This window comes from Amblyraja radiata, chromosome 10 (genome assembly GCF_010909765.2).
Source record: "Amblyraja radiata isolate CabotCenter1 chromosome 10, sAmbRad1.1.pri, whole genome shotgun sequence".
NCBI lineage: Eukaryota > Metazoa > Chordata > Chondrichthyes > Rajiformes > Rajidae > Amblyraja > Amblyraja radiata.
Window position 1 is genome coordinate 60,306,280 of NC_045965.1, and position 13,851 is coordinate 60,320,130.

Sequence of the window (13,851 nt, forward strand, 5' to 3'; positions counted from 1 at the left end):
TATCGTTAGAAGGTTGGCTGACCCGGGAAATTGCATTACAACATCCTTATTACTCATCTCACCGAGCCTTCCCTGCCACCATTCTAGTTGATTTAATCCAATTGAACACCAATCTTGAGCACTCTGGCTGTGCAGCTCAAAGGCAGTTTATAGTCTTTTTTAGCTGAAAACCAGGGACTTGCAGTAATTGAGTGCTTCTGAACGCTTCACATCACAAACCAGTCGGCGGACAGTCGCTTCATTTTGCGTTGGCGTGGAGAAAGCTTTTTATGAAAAATAAACAAAAATGAAATGTTCCCGCTGGTTCTTGTTTTCCTCCAGCCTTTGTAGCGTTTGGGGGGGAGCGACTGGGCTGAGAGGCGTCGAAGGCAACGGCTTAAATAGACAGTGGAGAACACTTGATTCGGCTTTGATTTTCATTGTGAATTGGTTGGCTCTTGAGTTTTATCCGTAGCTCGGGTCGTTTGTCTTGGATGGCCGTCTTCAAAGTGGGTCGCGCATGCAAATTCATTACGTTTAGCGACTGTGACTTTTATTAGGGGGCTCCAATATAAATTGTGAAATGATTTGGAGCTGGGATCGGGGGGGGGGGGGGGGACACCAGATGGAGTGATGCAAGTTAGTTTACCGCAACGTAGCCTCAGCTCCAGAACTGATACCAGCGGGACAAAATAAAACAGGAGCACTCTGAAGTGGCTGCTGTTTGAGGAGTGCCATTGCCGAGGTACTTTAACTCTGCTGTTCCCCAAAGCCCAAGCCGACGTCAGTGCTACCTGCAGCAATCTTCTTCTTATCGAGTCCACATCTCACGATTAGAAGTTGTTCAGCTAGAACTGAACACAATGGACAATAGGTGCAGGAGTAGGCCATTCGGCCCTTCGAGCCAGCACCGCCATTCAATGTGATCATAGAAACATAGAAAATAGGTGCAGGAGTAGGACATTCGGCCCTTCGAGCCAGCACCGCCGTTCAATCTGATCATCCCCAATCAGTACCCCGTTCCTGCCTTCTCCCCATATCCCCTGACTCCACTATCTTTACGAGCCCTATCTAGCTCTCTCTTGAAAGCATCCAAAGAACCTGCCTCCACCGCCCTCTGAGGCAGAGAATTCCACAGACTCACCACTCTCTGTGAGAAAAAGTGTTTCCTCGTCTCCATTCTAAATGGCTTACTCCTTATTCTTAAACTGTGGCCCCTGGTTCTGGACTCCCCCAACATCGGGAACATGTTTCCTGCCTCTAGCGTGTCCAAACCCTTAACAATCTTATATGTTTCAATGAGATATCCTCTCACCCTTCTAAACTCCAGAGTGCACAAGCCCAGCTGCTCCATTCTCTCACCATATGACAGTCCCGTCATCCCGGGAATTAACCTTGTAAACCTACGCTGCACTCCCTCAATAGCAAGAATGTCCTTCCTCAAATTAGGGGACCAAAACTGCACACAATACTCCAGGTGTGGTCTCACTGTGGCTCTGTACAACTGCAGAAGGACCTCTTTGCTCCTATATTTCCTCTCGGCATCTGCATACAAAGGTGTCTGTCTTGTGCTTCTTGTGCGTGGTGGTGGAAAGATTGGTGGAAACAGGGCCGTGACGTGAACGCTCTTTCCTTGACCCTCCCCGCAGAAATGACTTTACATAGTCTTTCTACTTGCTTTCTACTTATCTCACTCTGCTCATTCGCCCCATATCTCAAACGATTACCTTCATCTTTTTTTGTTTAGTTCAGAAATACAGCGCGGAAACAGGCCCTTATGCCCACCGAGTCCGACCCGGCCAGCGATCCCCGCACACTAACACACTCCCCTGCACACACTAGGGACAATTTTACATTTACACCAAGCCAATTAACCTCCAACTCCTGTCCATCTTTGGAGCGTGGGAGGAAACCGAAGATCTCGGAGAAAGCCCACGCAGGTCACGAGGAGAACGTGTAAACTCCGTACAGACAGTGCCCGTGGTCAGGATCGAACCCGGGTCTCTGGTGCTGTAAGGCAGCAACTCTACCGCTGCGCCACCCCAAATATTCCAAAATCTTTCCATCTATGTCAGTGACTTGGCTAGAGAATACCAAAGATGAACTTGGTGACACAGCTGGTAGAGCTGCTGCCTTGCAGCGTCAGAGACCCAGGTTCGATCCTGACCTCAGGTGCTACCTGTGTGGAGTATGCACGTTCTCCCCTTGACCACACAGGTTTTCTCCAGGCACTCCAGTTTCCTCCGGCATCCCAAAGATGTGCAGGTTTGTCGGGTAGACACAAGGAACTGCAGACGCTGGTTTACAAAAAAAGACACAAAGTGCTGGAGTAACTCAACCAGTCAGGCAACATCTCTGGAGGATATGGATAGGCGATGTTTCAGGTCTGGAGAAGGGTCCTGGCCCAAAAAATTCACCTATCGATGTCGTCCAGAGATGCTGCCTGACCCGATGAGTTACTCCAACACTTTGTATCTTTTTTTGTAAACCAGCATCTGCAGTTCCTTGTGCCCAAGTCATTAGAAATTACCCAAGAAGAGCAGCTGAATGTGTAGATACTTTCAAGGCTGCAATGACCTTTGGTCCGCAGCAGAACTGAGGGGGGGGGGGGGGGGGAAACAGGCAAGAGAGTAACTCAGCGGGACAGGCAGCATCTCTGGAGAGAAGGAATGGGTGACGTTTCGGGTCCAGACCCTTCTTCAGACTGGTTGGGGATAAGGGAAACGAGAAATATAGATGGTGATGTGGAGAGATGGCACCTGCCTCAACCGCCTCCTCTGACAGCCCATTCTGTGTGGCCAGCACACATGGCCAGGATCGAACCTGGTTCTCTGGCGCTGCATGGCAGCAACTCTACCGCTGCGATCACCGTGCCTTCTTTTTAAAAGCTTGAGGTGCATTTGTAAAAGAGGAAATGCAAATGACTGTTGCATATAACGAGTTTCCAGGGTGTTTCCAATTAATGAGGCTCTGCACATGACCCGAAATGTCACCCAACTCTTCTCTCCAAAGAGGCTGCCTGTCCCGCTGAGTTACTCCAGCGTTTTCAAGTTCAAGTTCACGTTTATTGCCACGTGCACCAATTAAGGCACAGTGGTATTTGACTTGCCATGGGGCCATACAAACGAATGAGCACAATACACAATAGAATATAACATGAGCATCCACCGCAGTGGAATCAACATTCCTCACTGTGGCGGAAGGCAATAACTTTGTCAGTCCTCCTCCTTTGTTCATCCGTGTCTTTTTGTGTCTATCTTTGGTTTAAACCATCATCTGCAGTTCTTAAGGGGTTGGACAGGCTAGATGCAGGAAGATTGTTCTCGATGTTGGGGAAGTCCAGGACAAGGGGGTCATGTGTTTAAGGATCAAGGGGAAATCCTTTAGGACCGAGATGAAAAAAACCATTTTTCACACAGAGAGTGGTGAATCTCTGGAACTCTCTGCCACAGAAGGTAGTTGAGGCCAGTTCATTGGCTATATTTAAGAGGGAGTTAGATGTGGCCCTTGGGGCTAAAGGGATCAGGGAGTATGGAGAGAAGGCAGGTACGGGATACTGAGTTGGATGATCAGCCATGATCATATTGAATGGCAGTGCAGGCTCAGAGGGCCGAATGGCCTACTCCTGCACCTATTTTCTATGTTTCTATCTGCAGTTCCTTCCTATTCCTTAATCATACCTACTACTGGAGCAGGTTGAACAGCCTACACTAGCTCCTCCACCCCCCCCCCCCCCCCCCCCCCCCCCACCCCACACGCACAAAACACATTAATAATGCATTATTATTGTTTATTTGCACTGCCATTGTTTATTTATTTTCTGTCTTATTAATATGTACTGAACTTTTTTTTGGTCTTGTTTACTATGTGTTTTACAGAGTACTATGTTTACATATCTGTTGTAAGAATTTAATTGCTCTGAGTCAGGACATATGACAATAAAATATTCTTGACTCCCTCTTGACTCTTGACCCATGTCTTGCATTCGTATGTGCAGGAAGATAACTGCAGATGCTGTTTTAAGCGGAAGATAGACACAAAATGCTGGAGTAACTCAGCAGGACACAGGCAGCACCTCTGGAGAGAAGAAATGGGTGACGTTTCGGGTCGAGGCCCTTCTTCTGACTGGTTAGGGAGTCTGACGAAGGGTGTCGGCCCGAAGCATCACAGGCAGGCAGGTGGGACTAGTGTAGCTGGGACATGTTGGTTGGTGTGGGCAGGTTGGGCCGAACGGCCTGTTTCCACACTGTATGACATCCATGGCACAGATTTCCTTTTCCACTTCCCAAAGTGCAGGTCTAACAGACGGTTCCTTTGTTTTGTAGGGCCATTGGAAAGAAGACAAACCCAGCTGTAGAGTGTGCATGGTTGAGGTAAGGACGGGGATGCTAAAACAAAATGGTGGTGGGAGCGGGAAGCACGACTCGAGGGTGTGTGATGTCAGGTTAAACGCAAATACGTGCCTTAGCGCCAGAGAGTGATACAGTGTGGAAACGAGCATTTTGGCCCAACTCACCCACACCGGCCAACCATGTCCCAGCTACACTAGTCCCACCTGACAGCATTTGCCCCATACACCTCCAAACCTGTCCTATCCATGTACCTGTCTACCAGCTTCTCAATAGTGCCAGCCTCAACTACCTCCTCGGGCAGCTTGTTCCATACACCCACCGCCCTTTGTGTGACAAAGTAACCCCTCAAATTCCTATTAAATCTTTTCCCCTTCACCTTGACCCTATGTCCTCTGGTCCTCGATTCCCCTACTCTGGGCAAGAGACTCTGTGCATCTACACGATCTATTCCTCTCATGATTTTATACACCTCTTCTTCCTGCGCTCCAAGGAATAGAGTCCCAGCCGGCTCAAACCTCTCCCTATAGCTCAGACCCTCTAGTCCTGGCAACATCCCGGTATTTATTTACACGATAGAACCCATTTTTATGGTTGAAAACAAATAATTGCATTAAAAGCTGAAATAAATATTGCCAATGATACTTGAGAGCCAGTGCTCAAAAGTGTCTAAATCTCATCTTCCTATGGGACCATTTGCAATTAAAGTGATGTAATGGGCTTTTGAGTCACATCAGCATTTGCGAGATGTGAGTGCTGTCTGACATTGCATTAAAATTGACATTGTGTCTAACATTTAAATAATGTGCACTTCAGTGTGAGTTTTACTGTGCCATATCTACATATGAATGCATCTAAGTGCTGGAGTGATTCCTTACCGACAATCTCAGATATGTAATATTCAGCTGTGTGGGGTGGGGGGAAAAATATCAATATTCCTCATTATCCGCAGCCTGTATCAGGGTCTCACTCAGAGAGTTGTCAATCTGTGGAATTCTCTGCCACACAAGGCAGTGGAGGCCAATTCACTGGATGTACTCAAGAGAGAGTTAAATATACAGCTCTGAGGGCTAACGGAAACAAGGGATATTGGGGAGAAGGCAGGAACGGGGCACTGATTGTGGATGATCAGTCTTTGAATTCATGTTGAATGGCGGTGCTGGCTCGACATTACGTACAATATTCTAAGGGGGTTGGACAGGCTAGATGCAGGAAGATTGTTCCCGATGTTGGGGAAGTCCAGGACAAGGGGTCACAGTTTAAGGATAAAGGGGAAATCCTTTAGGACCGAGATGAGAAACACATTTTTCACACAGAGAGTGGTGAGTCTCTGGAACTCTCTGCCACAGAAGGTAGTTGAGGCCAGTTCATTGGCTACCTTTAAGAGGGAGTTAGATGTGGCCCTTGTGACTAAAGGGATCAGGGGGTATGGAGAGAAGGCAGGTACAGGATACTGAGTTGGATGATCAGCCATGATCATATTGAATGGTGGTGCAGGCTCGAAGGGCCGAATGGCCTACTCCTGCACCTATTTTCTATGTTTCTATGTCTCTAAAATTTAATTCAATATAATGTTGATATTTTAATTGCACTTACAGTACTTTGTGCAGCACTGATTTTGGGGAAAGCGGGCTCGAGCTTGTCAATTGACAAATACTCTGCACAGTTTAACCTGCCAGTCTCAAATCGGCTTACAGGGAAGATACAGAAAGGTTTTAACATTGATCTATGCATATCAGAATGTTATATTATTCATTAAGTTGACTTAATTGTTATACTGAAGCACTATCTTTATGTAAGTACACTAGCTATATGAAAATTAATAAAATATTAATAATGATAGTATTAACATCTAACGTTCAAGGTTATTTCCAATCGACTATTTGGTTATAGAAGTGATTGGATGTGTTTTTATTCAGCTTGGTTTCACCCGATGCAGGCTATTTTAAGGATTTGCTGGCAGTCTCCATTGCCAGTAATGTGGACTCCATTTATTGTCATTTCCTTTCATCTTCCAGTTCTGTTCAATCGATCACTATTCATTTTATTTAATAAAATCACTTCTGATTGTTGGTTTTTATTTTTGTGCCGGTCTATTGACACGGTGTTCTACACATATTCACCTTATTGAACTTACATTTCTCTGCGTTTGATTAGTGTCTTTGTCAGTGGTAATGCTGCAGGTAGTGCTATGTCCCCCTCGTATGCTTGTGTACGAAGGAACACTGAAGATTGACACAATCGTGGGGTGGCACGGTGGCGCAGCGGTAGAGTTGCTGCCTCACAGCGCCAGAGACCCGGGTTCCATCCTGACTACGGGTGCTGCTTGTGCGGAGTTTGTACGTTCTCCCCGTGACCTGCGTGGGTTTTCTCCAAGATCTTCGGTTTCCTCCTACACTCCAAAGGCATAGAGGTTTGTGGGTCAATTGGCTTGTTATAGATGTGTATTGTCCCTAGTGTGTGTAGGATAGTATCAATGTGCGGGGATCGCTGGTTGGTGCGGATTTGGTGGGCCGAAGGGCCATTTTCTGCGCTGAATCTCTAGACTAAACTAAATTAATCGCTAGACTTAAACTGAAACAAAGGAATTGGTGACATTTTGGGTCGAGTCCCTTCTTCAGACACAGTCTGACCCGAAACATCACCCATTTCTTCTCTCCTGAGATGCTGCTTGTCCCGCTGAGTTACTCTGGCATTTTGTGTCTATCCCTCTATACATTTCATGAGTTCCATACCACACCACTCAATGCCACAACTGCCTGCTTAATGCCCATGGAACAAAATGAGTCCTGTGGACTTAAAGAAAAGTAAACCTTAAATAGCTCACTGCGGGTCAGGCAGCATCACTGGAGAAAAAGAATGGGTGACGTTTTGGTTCGGGACCCTTCTTCAGACACACTTTAATCTACCAGCAACTCTTCCAACACAAAGTGGACCCTCTCAAAATGGCCACTTCAATATGGCCACTCTACCAGAAAGGGACTCCCTTATATCTGCTGCTGCTGTTAGTTGGGTATGAAAAACAACACAACTTTACACGGACACAAACTGTTAAACTGCTCTGGCACCTTCTCTCTGCTGCTAAAGCTGTCAGACCTATTGTTTTTCATTTTAATGAAGGTCTTCTTAGTTTAGTTTAACTTAGTTTAGAGGTACAGTGCGGAAACAGGCCCTTCGGCCCAACAATCCGCGCCGACCAGCGACCACCCGTTCACACTAATTCTATCCTATACGAGAGGAACAATTCACAGAAGCTAATTAGCCTTCAAGCCTGTACATCTTTGGAGTGTGGGAGGAAACCGGAGCAACCGGGGAAATCCCACGCGGTCACCTAGAGTCAGGATTGAACTCGGGTCGCTGGCGCTGTAAGGCAGCAACTCTACCGCTGCGCCACCGTGCCGCCCCTGATGCTCCTGTGTCTACTGATGCGCCAAATACACCTCTGGTTTTCCTTTCCACCTACATCCCTTCCTTTGGCCTCATTATTCACTCCTCTCCTCTTCTTATCTCACCGCACTTTGTCCACTATTCACCTCTGGGGTTAGTCCGCCCATCTGCCCATCAATTCTCCCTCACCTGTATCCACCACTTGTCTGGCCAGGTCCGACCACCACTTTACATTGAGCTTTCACCCCGCTATTACAATCAGTCTGAAGAACAGCGGGTCCAGACCCCGAAACGTCACATATCGTCAATGTTTTATTACTAATGTTTATTGTTTTATGTATCATTCCTAACTGTCACTGTATGTCATGTTGTCACTTGCGGACAGAGCAATAAAGCAAATTCCTTGTATGTGAATACTTGGCCAATAAACTTATTCATTCATTTATATCCATGTTCTCCAGAGATGCTGCCTAACCCACAGAGATACGTACATCAGCACTGCGTCTATCTTTAGTTATAAACCAGCATCTGAAGTTCCTTTTTTATTACATGTTCTCCAGAAGTGTTGCCTGACCCGCTGAGTTACTCCTGCACTTTGTGTACCCTTTTTATTCTCCCTACATTTCCATCAACGTCACCCAGATTCTAACACTCACCTTCTCACTTTGAGGCAATTCAGTGTTTTTTGCTCTGGATTCCAGCATCTGCAGTTCATTATATATTCTGTTGTTTATAAGCCCAAACTTAATATTTTGGTCTAAAATAAATCTCTGTGCAAACTCATAAATGCAACATTCCAACTTTCTTGATAGATATTAGCATTATTCCAATCCTGACCGAGCTACATGGTCTGTGGATTTTATGCTGTCCTTGTGTCTACTTTTCTAAAATGGGGAATAATATTTGCGACCATCCAGTCTATGGTTGCCACTCTATAATCTATACCGATTCTTTAGCCAGAGGGCGGTGAATCTGTGGCATACATTGCCACGGACGGCTGTGGTGGCCAAGGCAGTGGTAGATAGATTCTTGGTTAGTACAGGTGTCAGGGGTTAAGGGGAGAAGGCAGGAGAATGGGGTTGAGAGGGAGAGATAGATCAGCCATGATTGAATAGCAGAATAAACTTTTTGTTTAAGAAGGAACTGCAGATGTTGGAAAATCAGTCTGAAGAAGGGTTTCGGCCCGAAACGTTGCCTATTTCCTTCGCTCCATAGATGCTGCTGTACCCGCTGAGTTTCTCTAGCATTTTTGTGTACCAGCAGAATAAACTTGATGGGCCGACTGGCCTAATTCTTCTCCTATCAATTTATGAGCTTATTTACCGAACGTATGAACTTAATTAATGAACTTATTAAGTTATGAATCGAAGATAGATACAAATTGTTGCAGTAACTCAGGTAGACAGACAGCATCCCTGGAGGGAAGGAATGGGCGACGTTTCAGGTCGAGACCCTATTTCTGTGTAAACCAGCATCCGCAGTTCCTTCCTACACACTGTGTATAATCCATGACAGTTTGGAAAGATGACAACTGGTGTATCCATTATCTCCATCTTCATCAAGTACTCTGCTCTGAACATGAATTCATGAAATATATCCTAAGAAAGGAATCCAATGTTCTCTCTGGTTGATGAATAAGGTTCAGTGTTAATGGTTTTCATTCCAATGCATGCACAGAACATGAATAACAAGCAAACAACAATACACAATAGCATTGAAAAGAAGGACTGGAGATTAAATCTCTCCTTGATAGATTTTTTTTTTTCGAGGGGATAAGGAAAATAAAATTGGAATTACCAGATGGGCAGGAAAATAGGATCATCATTTGTAGGGCATAATTTTAACACCTGGAGGATACAAATCAGCACATATTTTAAGCAGAAAAGTAAGAGACTGCTGTTGCTTGAATTTGGAGCAAAAAGACAGATTAAGGCAGGAAACATGTTCCCGATGTTGGGGGAGTCCAGAACCAGGGGCTGCAATTTAAGAATAAGGGGTAAGCCATTTAGAACGGAGATGAGGAAACACTTTTTCACACAGAGCGTTGTGAGTCTGTGGAATTCTCTGCCTCAGAGGGTGGTGGAGGCCGGTTCTCTAGATACTTTCAAGAGAGAGCTAGATAGGGCTCTTAAAGATAGTGGAGTCAGGGGATATGGGGAGAAGGCAGGAGCGGGGTACTGATTGTGGATGATCAGCCATGATCACATTGAATGGCGGTGCTGGCTTGAAGGGCTGAATGGCCTACTCCTGCATCTATTGTCTATTGTCTATCTCAACCCAAAATGTTCAATAATTCTTCTCCCTCGTTGGTTTGATCTGTTGAGTACCTCCATATCATTTTATTCCTTGCACTGCACTGTATATAAAATCATGAGAGGAATAGATCAGGTCGATGTACAGAGTCTCTTGCCCCAACGTTTAAGAAACAGTTTGACAGACACATGGATAGGGCAGGTTTGGAGGGATATGGACCAAATGCGGGCAGGTGGGAACGAGTGTAGCTGGGACATATTGGCCAGTATGGGCAAGTTGGGCCGAAGGGCCTGTTTATATATGACTCTGTCACTCTATGACACTCTGCAAGAGGCTTTTAGCTTAGGTTAGAGATGCAGAGGTACAGCATGGAAACAGAAACTTCAGTCCACCGATTCGACAGTGACCAGCGATCCCCACACACTAACACTATCCTACACACGCTAAGGGCAATCTATAATTATACCAAGCCGATTAAACTACGAACCTGTACATCTTTGAGGTGTGGGAGGAACCTGGAGATCCTGGAGAAAACCCACGCAGGTCACGGGGAGAATGTGTAAACTCCGTATAGACAAGCACCTGTAGTCAGGATCGAACCTGGGTCTCTGGCGCTGTGAGGCAGCAACTCTACCGCTGCGCCACCGTACAGCCCTAGGCCGAGAGATGATTTTCCCGAGGTGTATATAATCATGAGGGGAATAAATGTGAATGCACAGTCTTTTCCCCGGAGTGGGGGAATCAAGAGCCAGTGAACATGGATTTAAGATGAGAAGGGAAAGATTTAATAGGAAGGAGACGAGGAAACACTTTTTCTCACAGAGAGTTGTGAGTCTGTGGAATTCTCTGCCTCAGAGGGCGGTGGAGGCTGGTTCTCTGGATGCTTTCGAGAGAGACCTAGATAGGGCTCTTAAAATTAGCGGAGTCAGGGGATATGGGGAGAAGTCAGGAACGGGGTACTGATTGGGGATGATCAGCCATGATCACATTGAATGGTGGCGCTGGCTTGAAGGGCCGAATGGCCTACTCCTGCACCTATTGTCTATTGTCTGTTGAAGCTGGCGGGCACCATTTTCACATCGCGGGTTGGGGGCATTTGGGGCCTAGCTTGGCTAAGAAGAGAGTTGACAGATATCTCAAATGCGATATATGGTGGCACTGTGGCGCAAAGACCCGGCGTTCCACCCTGGACGGAGTTTGTATGTTCTCCGGGATCTCCGGTTTCCTCCCACACTCCAAAGGTGTGCGGGTGTGTAGGTGAATTGGCTTGGTAAAAAAATTGTTCCTGGTGTGTGTAAAGATAGCTAATGTGCGGGTATCACTGGTCGGCATGGACTCGTTGGGCCGAAGGCCCTGTTTCCGCGCTAAATCTCCAAACTAAACTAAATGTATTTCTTCTTAAATACAGTCATTTGATGACAGAGTGTAAAATGGTTTGTCCACTTTTGTGAGTGGATGTGCCTGGCCTCACCACTTTGAGAATCTGGCATCTTATTCCCGCAAGACTCTGTAACTGTGGTGTAACGAATGCTGCGTATAATAGTCTAATCGAGGCGAGCAGAAATGCTGTGAGATTCTTTATCACTTTCCTTCCCAAGAGACGCATTATTGGAAAACAAACACCAACACCTTGTAAAAATAAGTGCCTGATGTTCTGAGACTACGTGAGACCTGTGAAAATGCAATTTGCAATAAGCTTTAGACATTTCACTTAGCTTTTTAGTTGAACTCTCCCCAACACAGATTGTTCTCCAGAATCAAATGCTTGTTTTTTAACTTGTTGTTGGAAAAAGGCAATAACCGAAAAGTTCAGGCAGTGAGAATGACTTTTGTAAATGGGGATTGGTGCAAAATGCTGGAGTAACTCAGCGGAACAGGTAGCATCTCTGGATGGAAGGAATGGGTGACGTTTCGGGTCGATACCCTTCTGTGGACTGAAGAAGAGAGGTGCAGGAGTAGGCCATTCGGCCCTTCGAGCCTGCACCGCCATTCAATATGATCATGGGAGGGGGAGACGCAGAGATATGGAAGGGGAAGGTGTGAAAACGAGATATCAAAGGGGACAAAGTTCAAGGAAAATGTAGAATAGATTTGGGCGGAACGGTGGCGCAGCAGTGGAGTTGCTACCTTACAGAGCTTACAGCGCCAGAGACCCCGATTCCGGGCGCTGCCTATACGTTCTACTCGCTAGAATTTAGAAGATTGAGGGGGGATCTTATAGAAACTTACAAAATTCCTAAGAGGTTGGACAGGCTGGATGCAAGAAGATTGTTCCCGATGTTGGGGAAGTCCAGAACAAGGGGTCACAGTTTAAGGATAAGGGGGAAGTCTTTTAGGACCGAGATGAGAAAAAAAAAATTCACACAGAGAGTGGTGAATCTCTGGAATTCTCTGCCATAGAAAGTAGTTGAGGCCAGTTCATTGGCTATATTTAAGAGGAAGTTAGATGTGGCCCTTGTGGCTAAAGGGATCAGGGTGTATGGAGAGAAGGCAGGTACAGGATACTGAGTTGGATGATCAGCCATGATTATATTGAATGGCGGTGCAGGCTCGAAGGGCCGAATGGCCTACTCCTGCACCTATTTTCTATGTTTCTACCCGTGACGGCATGAGTTTTCTAAGAGATCTTCGGTTTTCTCGCACACTCCAAAGACGTACAGGTTTGTAGGTTAAATAGCTTTGTAAAATTGTAAATTGTCCTTGGTATGTGTTGGATAGTGTTAGTGCGCGGGGATTGCTGGTCGGCGCAGACTCGATGGGCCGAAGGGCATTTTTCCACATTGTATTTCTAAACTTAATTAAAACTAAAGATCTTTGAAAGCTAGGGGAAGGTGACAATGAAGCATACAAAGATAAAATTTAATCAGGAGGACAGTCGGACTGGTCGGAGAACCAGGATGGGGAGAGAGGCAAAGTAAGGGTTACTTGAGGTCAATATTCATACCGCTGGGTTGTAAGATGCCCGAGTGAAATATGAGGTGATGTTCCTCCAATTTGTGGTGGGCCTCAGTCTGACAATGGAGGAGGCCCAGGACAGAAAGGTCAGTGTGGGAATGGGAGGGGGAGTTAAAGCTAAAGTGTTTAGCAACCGGGAGATCATGTAGGTTGAAGCGGACTAAACGGAGATTCTCAACAATCTGCGCTTGGTCCTGCCGATATATTGGTGTCCACACCTGGATATACACTGCTGGGGCAGATCTTCAGCTGTTCAAGGGTTGTCGATCATGCCTTCAATCTAGTGCTTGAGACCATCTGCCAGATAACACATATGATGAAAGAATGGATCGACTGGGCTTATATTCACTGGAATTTAGGATTGAAGGGGATCTTATAGAAACATATACAATTCTTAAGGGATTGGACAGGCTTGATGCAGGAAAAATGTTCCCGGAGTCCAGAACCAGGGGTCACTGTTTAAGAATAAGGGAGTAGGCCATTTTGGACTGAGATGAGGAAAAACCTTTTCACCCAGAGAGTTGTGAATCTGTGGAATTCTCTGCCACCGAAGGCAGTGGATGCCAATTCACTGCATGTTTTCAAGAGAGAGTTAGATTTAGCTCTTGGGGCTAATGGAATCAAGGGATATGGGGAAAAACAGGAACAGGGTACTGATTCTGGATGATCAGTCATGAACATATTGAATGGCGGTGCTGGCTCGAAGGGCCGAATGGCCTACTCCTGCACCTACTTACTATGTTTCTATGTCTCTATCACATGCTCCCCCCTTCACCTGTATCCACCTGCACCTCCTCCAACCTCATCTATTGCATCCGCTGCTCTAGATGTCAGCTGATCTACACCGGTGAGACCAAGCGTAGGCTTGGCGATCGTTTCGCCGAACACCTCCGCTCGGTCCGCACTAACCAACCTGGCCTCCCGGTGG

The 13,851-nt window shown here is 46.1% G+C and overlaps 1 protein-coding gene across 1 annotated transcript in view; it reads left to right on the plus strand.

Moving 5' to 3' along the window:
• Nucleotides 1–13,851, plus strand: part of LOC116978020 — a 206,330-nt gene that overhangs the window by 29,823 nt on the left and 162,656 nt on the right. The window contains exon 3 of the mRNA XM_033029007.1: nt 4,305–4,352. Within this exon, the coding sequence (XP_032884898.1) occupies nt 4,305–4,352 (48 nt within the window). The remainder of the gene's footprint in view (nt 1–4,304; nt 4,353–13,851) is intronic.